The sequence below is a fragment of the Hypanus sabinus genome, chromosome 15, assembly GCF_030144855.1.
Source record: "Hypanus sabinus isolate sHypSab1 chromosome 15, sHypSab1.hap1, whole genome shotgun sequence".
Taxonomy (NCBI): domain Eukaryota; kingdom Metazoa; phylum Chordata; class Chondrichthyes; order Myliobatiformes; family Dasyatidae; genus Hypanus; species Hypanus sabinus.
The window spans coordinates 50763391-50783175 of record NC_082720.1 but is presented as its reverse complement, the minus strand read 5'-3'; the positions used below and the strand labels follow the sequence as shown (position 1 = coordinate 50783175).

General features: G+C 39.2%; 1 protein-coding gene across 4 annotated transcripts in view; it reads right to left on the bottom strand.

Annotated features, from left to right (window-relative positions):
* Window positions 1-19785, bottom strand: part of LOC132405512 (short transient receptor potential channel 7) — a 115970-nt gene that overhangs the window by 49494 nt on the left and 46691 nt on the right. For all 4 annotated transcript variants that reach the window (XM_059990387.1, XM_059990385.1, XM_059990386.1 and 1 more), the window contains exon 2: window positions 6760-6942. In XM_059990387.1, coding sequence (XP_059846370.1) covers window positions 6760-6942 — 183 coding nt within the window. The remainder of the gene's footprint in view (window positions 1-6759; window positions 6943-19785) is intronic.

Here is a 19785-nt window from a genome sequence, read left to right as displayed (position 1 = left end):
TCTCAGAAGGCAGGAAGGCAAAAGATAGAAAATTATAGGCCAGTTGGCCTAACCTTTGTAAAGGAAAATCTTACCTGACACATCTGTTAAGAGTTTTTTGAGGAAGTAACAAGCAGAGTGGATAAAGGAGAGGCAGTGGATTTTCAGAAGGCATTTGATAAGGTGCCACACATGAGGCTGCTTAAGATAAAATCCTATGGCATTATAGGAAAGATACTGGTGTGAATAGAGGAATAGCTGACAGGCAGGAGGCAGGGAGTGGGAATAAAAGAAGCCTTTTCTACTTGGTTGTCAGTGACTGGTGGTGTTTCTCAGCGGTCAGTATTGGGACTGCTACTTTTCACATTGTTTGTCAATGATTTGGATAATGGAATTGATGATTTTTGGTACAGTTTGTGATGATACAAAGATAGTTGGAGGGGTAGGTAGTGCTGAGGAAGCAATGTGATTGCAGCAGGACTTAGACAACTTGGATGAATGGGCAAAAAAGTGGCAGATGGAATACAGTGTTGGGAAATGTGTGATATTTCATTTTGGTAAAAGGAACAATAATGCTGACCATTCTCTAAATGGGGAGAAGGTTCAAAATCAGTGGTGCAGAGGGACTTGAGAATCCTCGTGCAAGATTCTCAGAAGGATAATTTACAGGTTGAGTCTTTGGGAAAGAAGGCAAATGCAATGTGACAAATGCAAGGGGTATATAATATAAAAGCAGGGAGATAATGCTGAGCCTTTATAAGACACTAGTCAGGCCACACTTGAAGTATTGTCAACAGATTTGGGCCCTACATCTCAGAAAGGATGTGTTGCCATTGGAGAGAGTCCAGGGGAGGTTCACAAGGATGATTCCGGGAATGAAGGAGTTAACATATGAGGAGCGATTAGCAGCTTTGGGTCTGTACTCACAGAAATTTAGAATAATGCAGGAGGATCTCATTGAAACCTACCAAATATTGAAAGTACTGGATAGGGTGGATGTGGAGAGGATATTTCCTGTGGTGGGGGTATCCAGAACTAGCGGACACAGCCTCAAAACTGAGGGGTGACCTTTTAGAACAAAGGTAAGGAGGAGCACTTTTAGCCAGAGAGTAGTGAATCTGTGGAATGCTCTGCCACAGGTGGCAGTGGAGACCAAGTCCGTGGATATATTTAAGGCGGAAGTTGATTATTTCCTGAGTGGTCAGGGCAACAAGGGATATGGTGAGTAGGCAGGTGTACTGGGTTGAGTTGGATCCAGGCTCAGCCATGATGGAATGGCAGAGCAGACTCAATGGGCTGAATGGCCTAATTCTACTCCTACGTTTTATGGTCTTATGGTCTAGTTTAATTTGGCATTATAGTCACAACAGAATTCATGGGCCAAAGGGGTTTGTTCCTGCATGGTATTTCTTTATTTATTCAGGGACAGTGATTTAAAACTGAGATGAGTGTGAACTTCTCATAGAATGGTGAACATCTGGAATTTTCTGCTCTAGAAAGTTGTAGAGGCCACATTTTTGGGGGCATTTAAAGAAGAAATGGATAGATTTTTGGTAGATCAGGAAATTGAATGCAGTGGGGAAATTGGCATAAAAGAGGAGATGAGGCACAGGGAAGATCAGTTATGATCATTTTGAATAACAGGGCAAGTCTGAGGAGCTAAACGTCCAACTCCTTTTTAATGCACAGTGTCATATTTCAAGGACTTCCCAATTTTATTGAAAAACTATCACTTCTCTGTTGGGCGAGCCTTCCATTATTTTGTAAATAAGAAAGCTAATGGTGTGTTCTGTATGAAAAATGTTGAATCATAAGAATAAAATCATGTTCATTGAGTCTGACATTTCCTTGCAGAATATTTGGAATATTGTGACACCCAAAATGGGAACTACTTCATCTTAAAATGATAGGGCAGAAATTTAATCTCTTAGCTTCCTTCAAAATGTTCGTATTTTTTCTAAGTCCAATTCAGTTTTGATATTCTCTCGCCGAGCTGTGACAAAAGCACCAAGGTCATGACTCACCTGATGCAAGGACAGATTCAATCCCGCTGTTGTCAGACTCTTGAGTGAACCTGACATAAGCTTAATCAAGAACTCTTGGTCTCCCAGTCAAACTCGTCGTGGCCCTTGCACTTTCTCTGTAACTGTCACACTATATTCCATATTCTGATTTCTTTTTACTTCCTCTGTGAAATTATGTCTGACATGATCTACCTGGGTGGCATACAAACGCTTTTCACTATATCTTGGTAAACAGGACAATAATAAACCAATCTCAAAACCAGTACAAATAAATCATATTTTTGTGGTGTAATGTTCAAAAAGAAAGGCACCAAATGCCCCGCCAGTTCTGACTTTCATTCCCTCTTTGTAAGTCAACACATCATCTCCAATGAAGACTTTCTGGGTCTTCATAGGAGATAATTCAACATAGCATTGATTTCACAAGTTTTTTCTTTTGCAGCTGATTATCTGCTATGGTTGATAAGATAACATATTTCCAGAAAGGTGATAGTGATCATATTCCAGGTGTATACGTGTTACTCTGGACATCCATGCATACAGACCGAGACAAGACTGTGCTATTGTAAGTTGCTCCATAACCCAAACAATGGGTGTCTAGTTCATACATTTTGGTGTAGTACAATTTCTAGACCAATGGGTCAAATACAAGATTCTTTTATATGATGAAGGGTCACAGCCCGGAACTCTGGCTCCTTGTTTCTCTCCATAGATGCTGCCTGACGTGTTGAGTTTCTCCAAAATTTTGCTTGTGTTTACTCTTAATTTTCTGCATCTACAGAATTTTTTACTCTATGATATTCTTTAGTTTGATCCAAAACTTAAGACATTTATTGATTTTCTAAAAAAAAATCACTTAATTTTTTCCGCATTGATCCGCAAACATAATTTGCATCTGTTGAGTTTTGAACCTATTGTCCCTTTAATTTACCTCCTTCAACATACCACATATCAATACTTGAATAAGAGTCAGGTGAGCCTCTTACCTTCATGCCTCAGCTGTTGTTTGATGTTGTCATTAAGGAACTAGCTTTTAGAGATGCAGGTTCTTTTCTGCACTGTTACGGGAAGCTGCTTTCACTAGAGGGCAAATGGATGGCAAAGTGTTTATATGGCTCAAGGATTCAGGGTTGGTCCTCCCACAACAAGATGATGCCAGAATGTAAGAGAGTGACTTGTTCGTAGGGCAGGAAGAGACAGACAACATGACAGTTCATTGGATGTGTGACCCTGATATTCAGCACTGATAAGGGTAACAATACAGTGGAAGAGTGCAGTCCCAGTTTGGCATTGTACAAAGTAAGTTTATTATCAAAGTACATGTATGCGACCAGAAATAAGCCTTGAAATTTGTTTTCTTGAGAGCATACTCAGTAAATCCAAGAAGCATCATAGAATCAATGAAAGAGCACACCAACAGCAAAGTCAAATGATCAATGTGCAAAAGATAACAAACTGTGCAAATACAGAAGAAAATATATAATAACAATAATAAGTAAATATGCAATAAATATCAAGAGCATGAGATGAAGAGTTGTCAACAGTGAGTTCATAGGTTGTGGGACCAGTTGAGTGATACAGCAAGAAAGGTTGAGTGAAGTTATCCCCACTGGTTCTCGAACCTGATGGCTAAGGGGGCAATAACTGTACCTGAACCTAGTGGTGTGGGTCCTGAGGCTCCCGTACCTTCTTCCTGCTGACAGCAGTGAGAAGAGAGCATGGCCTGGGTAGTGGGGGTCCACGATGATGGATGCTGCTTTTCTCCGACATCATTCCATGTAGATGTGCTAAGTGGTGGACTCCGCCATATGCGCTACTTTTTAGAGGATTTTCCACTTAAGGGTATTGGTGTTTCCATAACTCGGCATGATGCAACCAGTCAAGATACTCTCCACCACATATCTATTTGTTTGTCAAGTTCTAAATATCATGCTGAATCTTTGCAAACTTATAAAGAAGTAGAGGTGCTATTGTGCTCTCTTTGTAGTTGCACCTGCTTGGTGGGCCCAAGACAAATCCTCCGAAATGATAACACCAAGGAATTTGATCTCCCAGTGAGGACTGGCTCATGGACCTCTGGTTTCCTCCTCCTGAAAGCAATAATCAGCTCCTTGGTCTTGCTGCAATTGAGTGAAAGGTTGGTGCTGTGGCAACATTCAGCTAGAATCTCCATCCTATATGCTTATTATTTCACCACGTTTGATCTGGCCAATGTCAGAGTGCCATCAGCAAATTAAATATGGCATTGGAGCTGTGCTTAGCCCTGCATTCATAAGTATAAAGCTAATAGAGCAGAGGACTAAGCACACTCGTGGTGCACCTGAGCTGATGGAGATTGCGGAGGACATACTGTTGCAAATCCGAACTCAAGATCTGTAAGTGACGGAGTTGAGTTGATCAGCACAGGTCTTTAGTACTTGGCCAAGTACCCCATCTAGACCAGATGCTTTCCATGGGTTTGCCTCAGAGACTGAGATTGCAGGGTCAGCAAAGGCTTTGGGAGTTTGTGAAGATTCCTCCATGTTTTGATGGTCAAAGTAAGCATAAAGGACATTGAGCTCATGTGGAAGTGAAGCCTTGTTGTCACTCTGTCATTTGGTTGCACTCTGTAAGAGGTAATTTCAGACCTGCCACAGCTGTTGAGCATTCTTCAGTGAATCAAGTTTAGTCCCGAGTTGCCACTTTGCGCCTGAGATAGCTTTCCAGATATTGTATTAGGACCTCTTGTATCTTACTCGGCCACCAGACCTGAATATCACTGATATGGTCCTCAGCAGACTGCAAAGCTTCTGGATGGGGATGATTCAAAATGATTTTGTAGGGACACAATCATCCACGACTGTTGTCATAAGTCCATCACAACTATGGTATATTCATTCAGATCCTCTGATGAGTCCTTGAACAAGGGCTAGTCCACTGACTCAAAGCAATCTCATAGCCACCCTTTTGAATCCTGTGACCACCTCTTTCTTGTCCTTATCTCTGGAACCTTGATCTTTAACCTTTCATGTATGCAACTAAGAGATGGACAGTCAAGTGAGCAGATTTCCCAAAATGCATTCTGGGCATGGAACAGTAGCCTATTCTTACCATAGTACAGCAGTGGTCTAGTGTGCTGGGTCTCCTGGTGCTGCAACTTATATGCTGATGCTAACTGTTCAGAGAATTCTTCAAACAACTCTGACTGAAGTCCCCAACTATGATTCGAAATGTGGCAGGGTGGGCTGTTGTTTAGTTATGGCAGCATTCAGTATTTCAATTGCCTGGTTACTGCCAACTTTTGGTGTTAAGTAAACTGTGGTCAGGATCTCAGAGGAAAACTCTGCAGGCAAGTAGAATGGGGGTAAACAATAGTACGAGAAAACTGCCAGTTTCAAGCACCACATCGAGTTTATCATGAAAGACAGACGCTTCTCTAAACAGAGACACTTTTTGCCTTCTCTGAATGATCAGTTCAGTCCATTCTGAGTATAGAGAAGCCTTTGGGTCTGATCACCAAATCCAGCATGTTCAGATTGAGCCATGTCTCCGTGAAACTCAGGACACAACAAATCCTTATTTCCCTCTGATATAACAATCCACAATCTTGTTCACCAGTGTGTAAATTTGCAGTCAAGATGTTGGATAGAGTGAATTTCATTCCTCTGCATCTCAGCCTGGCCTGGAGTCCACCTCTTCCGGACATGGTGAATGACCACGTGATGCGAGGAACGCTCAGCGAATATGGTGATATGTGCGAGTCCTGTAGTAATTCAGGATTCAGTCTTTGGGAGGCTGATCACATTTCCGTTGATAATAATATGTGACCAGGTGGTTTGCTACCTCTCTCTTATCAAGGCAAGGGATATCACTGACTGGATGCAGAATATGCTTGAGGGGGAAAGGAGAGGAGATAGGTGTTGCCATGCCTGTCGAAACAAACTGATAGTCAATGGAATAGGGCTGAGGTAGTAAAGTCATAGTTAGGGAAGGAATTGAAAAGCAGCACCTCAAGATAGTGATCTCAGGTTCGGTCTCAGGGCCAGGTGTTAATTAGTAGAGAATTAATAAGACATGGTAAGTAATTGCTTGGTTGGAGTCAGCACAGGACACTGGATTTAAAATTGTTAGGACTGTGGGAGGAGGGGAACCATTGAAGACAACGCAGTTACACCTGACCAGATCTTGGACTAATAGCATACCAGGTAGGTTAACAAGTACTGTGAGATGGATTTAAAGTAATGTAGCAGGGGCCTGCGCACTAAGATCTAGTTTCCAAAAGAAGCAACTAGTTTAAAGACTGCTGAAAAATTCAGAGTAGAAAATGTTAATAACAATAATAAGGTTAGTCAGCTCTCCCATCAAGTTCACTGCTTGACATGTAAAAAATCAGTACATTCCAATTAATGAGCACTTCAGAGACCAACTTCACCACAGGGACTTCATTCCTTTTAATTACATTTTGTGCATTGATTCCTCAAACAACCTTTACCAGAATATAGAGGAAATTCAACAAGTTACATCAATAATACAGAATTCAAAATGGTATTAGAAGGTTAAGTGAATTATGTTCCAGGATACAGCTATAGAAAACACAAGAGATTCTGCAGATGGTGGAAATCCAGAGCAACACACACAAAATGTTGGAAGAACTCAGCAGGTCAGGCAGCATCTGTGGAAGTGAATAAACAGTTGACATTTTGGACTGAGACCCTACAACTACAGCATGTAGCAATCATTTCATCTTTTTAACAATTGCGATAAATAAAAGAATTACCTTCTTAACCTCGTACTTAATGGCAAGTTTCACTCTGCTCAGAGATGGCCTGTGATGGTCTCCCTGAGGCTCAGAATCAACATCTCCATTTAGAATGGCCTCCACTTCCTCTGTGTCCCGGCACAGGTCTAGTACACCAACAGCAAAATCCTTGCATTGCATTGATAACTTCCTGTAATCGTTCTAAACAGAAGAAAATGACACTTGCTGAGAATTATTGCAGTCATCAATCCATCTCATTTAAAAGTAGGAAAAGGAACAATGTGTAGAAATAGAGCCGAGGAACTGGTAAAAACATTTGACAGCGCTGTTGGAGCGAAGAAAATAAGCTTTTATTATTTGGGTCACTCAATTTTGATGTTAATTGAACATTAGTTAAATAATAGTTTGTTAATTTATAGGGGGAACCAGGCACAAGTTTAATTGATCTTTGGCTTCAAGTCTACTTTCATCTTGACTTTCAACAGAGCTTTAGAGACCAATGCCATTGGAGGGAAAATGGCCACCTTTTTCTCAATATTACACATAAAGAAGTAGTCCAATCCAGCTAAAGGTGTACATAAGGAGTGCAAAATCATGATTCCATAATGAACATTGCTTGAACAATATCAAGGGAAACAGAAGGGGAAAGACTAGCATTTGTATCGTGCCTTTCATAACAACAGAATATGTCCAATTAAGTACTTTGAGGTGTAGTTGCTGTTATAATGTAGGAAACTGAGCTGGATATGTATGCAAATTCTCACAAGGGGCAATGTTTCATTTGTTACTATCTACTTCAATGATGCTGGTAGAGAGAGAAAAACCTATTGGTCAGGAATAGTTCTCTTTGGCTTATACTTTACTTATTGTGTTTAAGAGATACAGCATGGGAATAGGCTCTTCTGGCCCTTCAAGCTGCACCGTCCAGCATCCCCGACAACCCCGATTTAACCCTAACCTAGTCACAGAATAATTTACAATGGCCAATTTACCTATCTCGTACATCTTTGGACTGAGAGAGGAAACTGGAGCACCTGGAGAGAACCCACACATTCCACAGGGAAGGTGTACAGATTCTTTGCAGAGGATGCTGGGATTGAGCTCTGAACTCCAAAGCCCTGAGCTGTAATGGCTTCACACTAACCGCTACATTGCAGCAGTGCCCTTTGAAATAGAACCTAGCGATCACTTTACGAGGGAGCATAGTGCCTCAAGTGTAAAACCTTCACTGAAAGTTGACTAGCAACAATGCAACACAGTATCTGTAATGTATTAGAATGACTTAAATTTTGTTTGAATTCTGCACATTTAATTTTCATTCCTAACAGTTTGCTGAATAATCTGAATACTTGACAGATGCTACAAAGCTACAAATCATTAATCATTTTAATCTTCATTAAATAACAAATATTACTTTCCTAATGTTTAGGTAAAGGTGACAAAGGATAATGTTCAACCACTAACATGCTTTTATGCACACAGAGCTTTATAATGGTGTGCACGACCTATGAATTTTCAGAAACCTTTAACCTGCTTGAAAATAACAGCGCTGTGTCTAAACACAATTTTGTAATCTGTTCAGCATTCAACTCCAAGTAGTTGGATTAATAGCATTGACTTCCTTCATTTTGTTGGCTATCAGTGAGTGACAGACATACATCACCAGTGTGGATGCAAGTATCAGAGACTGGATGCGTATTAGCTTTTCCATGCAAGTGATCAGTCAGAAGCATTTCTCCATCTATTTTAAGGATATGGGAATATTGATGACCAGTAGCATTGGATGAATGTGGAACGAGATACTGAGGGGCAACAAGTTGGTTACAAGTCCCATGCTTGATTTTTGTATTCAACTGGCAATCCTGATTACTAAAAATATTTCTGAATACAATTCATATTATTTCCTAGAATGTGGAAAACAAAAGGAAGGTAACACTATGCCAAAAATTGCTCTCAAAATTTCCCAGTGGTAAGAAACAGAAGTAGCTTGATGTAAACATATTTATATTATTTAATTATATATACAATTTTATTAGATATCCAATATAAAACATTAAAGCTACTCAATTACCTTGCTGACATTGATAGCTCTTTAGGTCATCATGATGTACATTTTAGATGCTTCCAGGGAAAGTGGAGACATTGGGAATTTATAGTCATGACTTCTCTCTCATATAAAACACGGGTGAGCCTGTGGCTTTAAATGAGATTGCAACATGCTGAAAGGCGCAAGAAAAGCCTCACACACACACTTTTCACCAATTGTCCGGTTCTTATGAGGAACTGGAATGTGCATGCAAGGCCAAATGCACAGTGTTACGTGGATCCAAGATTCATCATGAAGAAGCACTAAATTCATGGCTTATTAAGATTGTATTTGGCCCATTAAATACCTATTTTTGCAACATGGGTCCAAAGCATTCTTCACCTGATACCTGATTAATGTGGAATGCAGTTGGTCCCTTCATCATTCTGATTTAGAGCACACAAGATAAATGCTGGAGGAACACAGCTGATGAGGCAACATCCATACAGAGGAATACACAGCCCACAATTCAGATTAAGACCCTTCACCAGAATGGATGCTGCCTAACCTGTTGAGTTCCGCTAGCATTTTGTGGGTGTTGATCTGGATTTCCAGCATCTGCATAGTTTCTTGTGTTTATCATTCTAATTTACCACCTTTCATTTCCTGCTCATTTCAGTATTGTAGTACTAAAATAGGACAGATGATAGTTTTGCCCTTAACTGCATATATTTAAGCTTCCAGTAGTCCAGTTTGTGGTGGATTACATACATGTAAATTCTGTTAAAATGGTGACTTTTAAAAATTGGGGCGCACCCACTACATTTTGGCACATACGTATCGGGATTATAATATCTGAGATTTCTGAAAGTTTATTTTTGTTAAAAAAGTGTCTTCAACCTTCGATTGTGTCAAGTGTTTAGAGAATGGTGTAACTCAAGTTTAAAAATGCAAATGCATTTTCTTATAGAAGCATCTACTCTTGTTGTCGGATAATATTAGCCCAGGTGTCGATTTTCACCTATAAAATGGCAGCGACATTTTATGTTTCAGAAAAGCCGTAGCAACTCATTTATTGAACACCAAAAACTAAACACTAAAGCTCACCAATACTCTTTACGTAGTAACGTCATCACATCAGACCAGCCTCTTAAAGTGAAAAGCCCAACTCAATGTCAGTGGTTGTGAATTATGTACATTTCTCCCAATTGTTACCTGCTAGTTGGTAGTATTTTTGCTGTTTACTAAAGGATCATTCAAATGCCAGTAGGTCAATGGGGAGTGATTCTTATTCATTAATCTGACAGAAGATTACTATTCATACAGATGAATGGGAGGATTCATATCATTGATTATGTGAAGCAGCTTCCACAACGTGCATCACCGAAGGCTGTGCAAAATAATTATTATAAATTTAGTACGTTAGATGTTCTGCCCATCCTCTATTTTTCTATTGATCTGAGAAATCCAGGAAGGGAAGTGAATTAGGATTTCACTCACTGTGCTTTCCTCCATTTTCAAACCAAACAATTTTCCTCTAAACTGCAACATGAAAATGAAAAAATGGAAAAAACAATGAAAAATGCAACAGTCTTGATCATGTTTTGTGATGGACCAGCATTGATTTTACAACATATCTTTTCTCACTCTTGCTTTGACAAAGTCATGCAGCCAGAATGCCACTGGCATCAAAAGTTACTTTTCAGTAACCACTAGAGTTACTATTAACAAATGGAAAACCTCTTCAGCTAACTAAGAAGTGATCCTCACAAAAGCCGACAAGTTTTGTTAATCTCGATGCTTCCTGGAAAAGGCAAGAGAATAAACTGTAATGCAACAGCTGCTGGCCTGACAGAGTGTAGAGAGACACAAAGTGTTAAATACCATTACTGTTGAGCATAATATTTTACTTATTTGTTTATGCACCTCTAGCGTAATCAGCATTTATTGCACTTCCTGAATTGTCCTCGAGAAGCTGGTGGGCAGCTGCCTTGAGTTACTACAGTCCTCTGGTGAAGAACCCCATTGTTTGGTGGTTAAATCTAGCAATGATGAAGGAGGAACGAGTTCCTTTCCAGTGCATGGTATAGAGTTTGGATGGGTCGAGGGCACAGTGCTGTTGAGAATGAATGCTCAGGATAGTAGAGAGGGTCACATATTAAACAGGATACTCAGTCCTTCATAGTGTTGAACTTTCTGAGTGTTGCCTGAGCTACTGCAATCCGGGCAAGTTGTAGATGGTGGAAGACTTTGGAGTCAGGGAAGTAAGTCACTCAACACTGGATAAAAAGCCTCTTATCTGTTGTTGGAGCCATAGCTTTTGTGCGGCCAGTCCAATTGAATATCCAGTAGTCAGTGGAGGCCTACTAGAACATTGATGATTGGAGATTTGACAAAGGTAAAGGCAATGGATATCAATAAAAGCTGGTTAAACTCTTGGCCTAAAATGTCAACTGTTTATTCTTTTCCATAGATGCTGAGTTCCTCCAGCATTTTGTGACTGGTGCTTTGGATTTCAGGCATCTGCAGAATTTCTCTAGTTTTAAGCTCTTTGTTGGAGATGGCTACTGCTCAGCAGTATCATTGCAAGGATATTACTTGCTACTTATCAGCACATACTTGAATATCGTCTACGCACGGACTGCATCCAGCAAGCAGAGACGGCTTCACTTGCTCAGGAGTTGCAAAGGGGATCGAACGTTATGCAGTCCTCCGTGAACACGTTCACTGCTGAGCTAATGATGAAATGAAGTTCATTCATGTAGCATCTGTGGGAGATGGGCAGCAGACTTGAGAAGCTTCTATGTTGCTGCCCTAAAGACAGAGATGATTGACATCTACAACCACAACCATCTTGATTTGTGTGAGGTCTGACTCTAGTACTGTTGTTTTCCCTTTGAAACCATTGCAACCTTGATGTTGAAGCATGTTCTCTTATTTCATAAGAAAAATTCAGCCCTTTGGTTCATGCTTGGGCCAAGCTACTAATGAGATCTGGGCCCATGGTCCTGGTGTAACCCATACCAGGCATCAGTCTGTAGGAAAATAAATAACGATGAATAATACTGTTGACAATAGTTTCCATCAGTTTTCTGAAGATTGAGAGCAGACTGACATACAACATAATACAGGGTTTTCGGCCCAGTGAGTCCATGAGTGCCCACCACTTAGCCAGATTCAATATTTCCACTTTTTATGAAATGCACAATTTTCCATATTGTCAGGTTAATGCCATATTGTAACTGTTCTGGAACAATCTGGCTAGAGGTGCTGCTGATTCTATCAGTCAGATCTTCTGTACTACAACTGGGGAGTTGTCTGGTTCCATGGCTTTAGCTGTATCTAATGTTCTTGGTATCATTTGAAGTAAATCAAATTGGCTAAAATCGTGGAGGAATCAGGAAGAAGCAGAACTGTGTAAAGTATCCAGCATTTTTGGCTGAACATGGGTTCAAAGTTCAAAGTAAGTTTATTATTAAAGTACATATATAATATTCAGATTCATTTTCTTGAGGGTAAGATCCTAGAAACACAATAAAATCAATGAAAAAACATACACAAAGGACAATCAACCAATGTGCAAAAGACAACAAAACATACAAATATAAAAGAAAAAGATATAAATAAGAAATATATATCGAGAACATGGAAATGATTCAAGCTTGTCCTTACCATACAAATGCAAAGCCCCACCATTGTAGAGGATGGGTGTGCTTTTAGAACAGCAGCCTCCTGTTAACCCCACCACACACCAGTATCAAACTTTACTTAAACTGTTTTTTTTGTCATCCTCAGTTCAGTAACTTCCGATTAGGCACAAGATAATGGCAGGTTTACATATTTTAAGGCATTTTAATATAATAAGGGGAAGAATAATAACCTTAGCCATTGTAGGTGATCTATTGACCTAGATTTAATGGTTAGTGGTGAAGAAACAGGGCAAACAAATGCCTCCACAATCAATAAATGAGACAGCATAGGACTTGAAGGTTCCAAACTAGGAAGTAAACTTGGAATATTTAATGAACTGTAATAATCAAGTATAAAAAATATAATGATAGGATTCTGAGGGTGAAGGAGCAAATGAGACAAAAATATTTAGAATCTATATTTTAAATTTTAAAATTCTAAAGTTAAAAGTTAAAATTTCAAAGTAAATTTATTATTGAAGTACATATACTACCATGAGATTCGTTTTCTTGGGGGCATTCATAGTAAATACAAAGAAACAATAGAATCAGTGAAAAATTGCTCAGAAGACAAATGACCAATGTGCAAAAGATGAACTTTGCAAATACAAAAAGAAAAATGACAAACAAAATAATAATAAGCAATAAATAAGCATTAAATATCATGAACTTGAGATGAAGTGTCCTTGAAAGTGAGTCCTTAGGTTGCACGAACAGTTCACTGATGGGGTGAGTAAAGCTGCGTGAAATTATCCCCTTTGATTTAAGAACCTGATGGTTGAGGGGTATTAACTGTTCTAGAACCTAGTGCTTGGAGTCCTGAGGCTCCAGTACCTCCTTTCTGATGGCAGCAGTGAGATGAGAGCATTATAAAGAAATAATATTCCATTTTGTAAAATTGCAGATTTAGTGCCAGTGGATGTGTTGCACAATAAGTAAAAAATCACCTTCCCTTGAATGAACCAGCCTGGTTTTTCTGATGTGATTAAGGATTTCCATGGAACTATAATCATATTGAATTACTTGTTGAAGTAATGATGTAATGTAGCCTTCAGAGAGAACCAACATCCAGATTACTATGCCTAACTGTGCATGTGAACTAAACGATTCTACCCATTGTGTTGGTCAACACAGATCACTCCACCATTGTTCTTCATATAAACTCCCAAGCTTTGTTTCCTAAAGTTTTAACAACAAGTCTCTGATTTGTTCCTCTGACTTAATTAATGAGTGGGTAAATTCAGTGAGGTATCAGTAAGATCAATTTATTTTATTAATATTTCTACACAAGAAATGACAAACAACAATATTACAAACGAAAGAAAATCTGCAGATGCTGGAAATCCAAGCAACACACACAAATTGGAGGAACTCAGTAGGCCAGGCAGTATCTGTGGAAAAGAGAACAGACGACTTTCTATTACCAGGGTTTCAATAACTTCCAGCTGTTCCATCTTCAAGTTATCCTTACATTTCATACTAATGTACTTAGTAAATCAATGGTCTTGCTTCCACACTTGATGTTAAGGGCAGACTGTTCAGAAGGACCAGCTGAACTCTACATTATTGGCCAAAGTTCTTGCTGAAAGATTAGGTATTGGTGTAAGGGACAATTAAACTAATTGAACCAGGGAAGCAAAGAAAAACAAAAGAACATAGAAAGTAGTAGAAATGAAATCAGGGACAGCATCCTATTACTGGTAATAAAGTTAGAGATGTTCAGAAAATTACTGGGAAGAGAATGAGAAGAATAGCAAAAATGACAAAGAATCTACTTGTAGATGTGGGGAGACAATGAGTTTAGTGAATGGGGAAAAATTGATTGTGAAGTTGCAATAACACATGTGACTTAAGCAAGGCCAGGAATGGAATCTAAGTGTACCTGGCTATCAAATATTCAAAGATAACAGAGAAGAGAAAGAGAAAAAAAGTATGGCAATATCAAGTAAGTTACTGTTTCAAGAACATAGTATGAAATAAGTGGTCCTATGTATGTTTGAGTTCATTTGAGGAACATAGTCAGATTATTGAGATTTCTTAAATAGAACAACAGAAAAGTTCAATAAATTTCAAAACTGAGGAACAAAAATTAGTAGTAATGTTAGTTGCCCAAACGTAGACGAGACAAAAAATATGGGGAATTTTTGTCCAATTTCCAATTTGAGTACAAAAGGAACCTTCTCAATCAACAAGTTGATTGTCCAGTAAGTTAGGGAGCAGTACAAGTTCTGATTCCAGGAAATGAAATAATTTAAGTGGGCTGTTTAGTATCCAGGGCCCAACAATCATGAGGAAGGCACACCAGTGGCTCTTCTTCATTAGGAGTTGGAGAAAAGTTGGATGACATCAAAGACTCCAGCAAATTTCTACAAAGGTACAGTGGAAAACATTCTGATTGGTTGCTTCACAGCTGATATGGGGGCTGCAATACACCTGACTGCAGGAGGCTGCAGAGAGCAGGCAACTGTCCCCACCGAGGGCAACTTCAAGAAGTGGTGGCTCAAGAAGGACCTATCATTAAGGACCCTCACTACCTGCAACATGTCCTTTCCTTGTTACTAACATCAGGAGCCAGAAAACCAACACGCAACAATTTAGGAACAGCTTTTTCCCCTCCACCAGCAGGTTTTTAAAGGGTCCACAGACACTACCTTTCTTTTGCACTGTTTAGTTATTTGGTAATTTTGTATTTTTGTATTTCTTTTTGTCATTGCATTGCACTGTTGTCACAAGAAAACAAATTTCACGTCATATGAGACAGAGATAACAAACCTGATTCTAATTCTTTAACATAATTCATCTAATTTATTGAAAAGAGATTGGAAAATGTTAAAATTACCCAATGGGGCAATTTGGCTCATTTGGTGATCTGAGAAGGGAAGCAGCATGGGCAGATAGTGAAAACTGGCAGCAAGTAAGAACATTTCAATCAAAAAAGCAGCTCAGCAGCAAACTAGGTTGATTGACTTGAAGACAAGCTGCAGACCATTTACAGCTAACATGGACTGCAAGGAAACAAAAAAATAAAAGTAAAACAGCAAATAGAAATATCAGAACTCAATGACGTGGATTATCAAGATGTAATTAATTAGAACAGTTCATATTTGACTGACATATACATTATAGGTTAACAGCAAAGTTTAATGAAAAACCAATTAAAAAAAGTTAACATGGGAAAAGATAAGCAGATCCATTAAAATTAGTTCTAAAACATTTTACAAACAAGTATAACTTCAAGCAATAGCCTGAGAAAAGAATTAGGATTTTTTAAGAAATATGGCTAAAAGATTATGTTGTCGAGAAGTTAGCAATGGAAGCTGGTGAGCAGCTTCAAGTTCCTGGCGTCAAGATCTCAGATGACATATCCCGGGCTCAACATATTGATGCAATCAATAAGGAGGCATGCCAGTGGCTATAGCTCATTAGGTGTATAGAAGAGTTGGTATGTCATCATATGTAAGACCCCATAGCTAATTTCTACAGATGCACTGTGTAGAGCAGTCTGACAAGTTGCATCACTACCAGGTATGGAGGCTCCAATGCAAAACATCACAAAAGCTGCAGAACAGGGGTTCCCAACCTTATTTTTGATATACCATGTAGCCTTACTATTAACCAAAGGGTCCATGAATCCCAAGTTAGGAACCCCTGCAGCACAGGATTGTAGACCCAACCTGCTCTGTAATTGACACTGGTCTCCCCACTGTTGGATATTGATGTCTTTGATCTGAGGTTCTTCAGAAGTCAAGAATGAAGTATAAAATTTGTTGCTTATGATTGTTTAATAAGTGATACAAGTACAAAGAAAACAAATGCAGGAAGATGAAACATGAGGGTGAGAGGAAGAGAGAGAAAGAGAAATGAGACACAGGTGACAGGGAAAAGACCAAAGAATGGAGACAAAAATGACTGACACAACGTGGTGTGGAGTTCTAATTTCATTGAATAACCATAGGTAAGAGTTAACCAGTCAGATAGCCCCTATTCAAGTATCACAATCCCCACAACTGCAACCAAGTTATTACAAAAGCAACTGCAACCACTAGAAAACACACTGAGCAATTGCATATACATAGACAATCATATAAAAATACAAACAAGCATTAAGAAAGGTAAGCTACAAGGAAAATAAGAATTCTACAATTTAATCCACCACCACCATTGAGGAAATCTTTAAAAGACAATGCCTCAAGAAGGTGGTATCCATCACTAAGGACTCTCACCCATCCAGGATATGCCTCTTCTCATTGCTACCATCAGGGAGGAGGTCCAGGAACCTGAAGACACACGTAACATTTTAGAAACAGATTCTTCCCCTTTGCCATCAGACTTCTGAATGGTCCATCTGCATGACCTCACCACCTTCTGCATTATCGTTATATTTCTTGTTGTAACTGGGAGTATTCTTTTATGTATTGTACTGAACTGCCACAAAACAACCACTTTCATGGCATATGTCAATGATAATAAACTTGATTCTGATTGATACTTTGTGACCATGACTCTAAAGTGGATTATGATAAGGTTAGAGCCAAAGAGAAAAATGAAGTCAAGGAAAGAGATCCATCATTAAAATGAATGAAAAATAATTAAGATTTCCAAAATTTGGCCAGTCTTCTGCTCCAGATTGAATGAGTCCTAGTAAAGAAGTTTGGCAGGGGAATAGATGACAAAGTTTCAGTTTCATTGGTTGCAGAACTAATGGTGGGGAATAACCTTGTACCACATTTCAGGGGAGAAGAATCAACAAGTAATTACAGACCAATACACCTAGTGCTAAGCATGCGATTATTGGAAGCCATCAACAAGGACAAAATGGTACACTTCAAGGAGAATACAGAACTTCTACCAGTAAGTTATCAGGGATGAGGTACTTCAGTTATATGGTGGCATTGGATTCTTCTTGTTGGACCAGAGATTAATAGGTCTCCTTAAATAGCTTTATAACATTATAAGATATATTCATAGATTACATACTTTGGTATATATTTGTGTGAAGTGCTGGTGCCATTTTATGTTTGAGTTGGGACGCTCTGCATCAGATGGTTAATTTTTGCATGCTTTAAATAGTTGGGATTCAATTGCTACACGAATACGTGTTTCTTTGAAGCTCCTGTTCTATGCAAGTCGTATGATAATCTATAGAACAGGAACACCACAAAATAATAGATAGATCAACCCCATTTTGTCTGGTGAGTGGCTGAATATCAAGGGATCATAGTTTCAAGATCGAAGGAAGAGGTGGAGGAGAAATAATTTAATTCAGTTTATTTATTTATTTAGAAATACAGAGCAGGACAGGCCCCTCAAGCCCCACAATGCTGCTATTTAACCCCAACCTAATCACAGGGCAATCTACAATGACCAATGAACCTACTAAGCAGTATGTCTTTGGAATGTGGAGGGGGCAGGGGTGGGCACTCGGAGGAAACCCATGCTCTCCCAGGAAGGACATACAAACTTCTCACAGATGGTTGTGCTAACCGTTACGCTACCGTGGTGCCCCAGTTATTGATAGATAGAACTCTAGAACTGAAAAGATGCAAGGAAAGAATTCCAGAAGTGAGAATGGACTGTGTAGGGTGTGGATTCAGAGACAGTGGAAAAAAACCCTTATAAAAGAGGCTTTCTTCTGCACTGAACCTTTCTATAAATCTTTGATTTTTATGCAATTATGCCGTTAACTTGAACATTATAATATTGCCTCAATAAGCCTATCATTGAACTGTGAATTGCCTTCTCTACAAATGGAAGTCATAACATTCCAACAACCTGGCCTCTTTCTGTCCTTCCCCTGAGCAAATATTTTGGTACTGTGAAAATTACTAATGGCTTCATTGTCATACACAGAACAACACATTAGGACAATGATGCTTGTCTCTGTCTCCCCTGAATACAAACATATGTCTATGTGTGTAGTATGTTTACTTGACTGCAGGTCAAGTAGTAAAAAAAGTGAGTACACAATTCATCAAATATCCAACAGGGATATATTCCTAACGTGCCAATTTTATCATTACATGTTGCCTTGGACTTGCAGCTAGTCTCAAATCAACTGGTGTTCCACTCCAGGAATTTGTCTTCTGACAACTGTGTAATAGTTAGGCCAGTCCTTCCTTCATCATTGCTTGTCTAAATCATGAAACTCCATCCCCAGCAGTGCTTTGGGAGTACAATTTACCAGAATGACTCGTGCCTGTGTACATCGCTGATAGCCTATGGTTGTTGTTCAATGTTTTATTCACATCAGACTAGCACAGATGGAAAGAGGCTGACCCTGTGATTTGATTGGCAATGGTTCAACTCGTTAGCATTATAATCAATCAGCCTGGCTGGTGCAGCTGTTACACCAGGCATGGGCAAACTACGGCCCGTTAAGCTTTTTAATCCGGCCCGCAGAACTTGATGAAATTATATTAATAAACCTTGTTAACGTTTTTTCCCCGCAATTCTGGCGTTTTCCCAATAGATGACGCACTCTATATACATTGACCTTTGTTGAGGTGCAGCGTATTACTCCACATTTGCGCTTTACTTTGTGACCTTGTGGCGACCCATTTCCTGGCACATCCGAACCGGCTCACAATTAGCCAGCATTCCGGCTAAGGGAGATAGCCTGCGGGGATTTGCGAGCACAGAGCTCCGCATATTGGCGCGTTCTCACTGTTCTGTCATTGTGCGGGTCGTTGTTGAGTTTTGGCACAGGGGACAATTGAATAAGAAGGAGCAGGACAAGTAGACCTGCATCTCCTACCGTTTTTGAAATAAAGACAGTCAGGAGGAGAGTGATGATGATAATATCTTGAAGGATAACAGAATTTTCAGTGCTTTAAAATAATAACTGTTACTATTAAAAAAAGCTGTATTTTATTCATTTAATTTTCAGTGTTTTAAAAGACATTTCAATAAATAGCTAAATACCATGGGACTTCAAAGACAGATATTTTGTTGTAATGCATTTGTTCATTTTCAATTGAAATTAAAGCACATGTTTTCTACATATCCCATGATATTTTACTTTCTCTTAAGTGTATTACCAAAACACTCAGTCCATCTACTCCTGGTCCGGCCCCCCTGTCAAATTTTAGAATCCTTTGTGGCCCTCAAGTCAAAAAGTTTGCCCACCCCTGTGTTACACTCTGCCTGATCAGTGCAAAGCCCCTGCTTACATCACAATCACAGGTCATCAGTGGAGATAAAGCTTGCTTTGAACTGCTTGTGTTTGAAAGGATTTATTTGTCAATCATGTAAATATTAAAGAACAGGCATAGCAATATGTTCTCCAGGGTTGGGCAAGGACAATAGCTGCAATTTCCTTTGGGTTCAAAA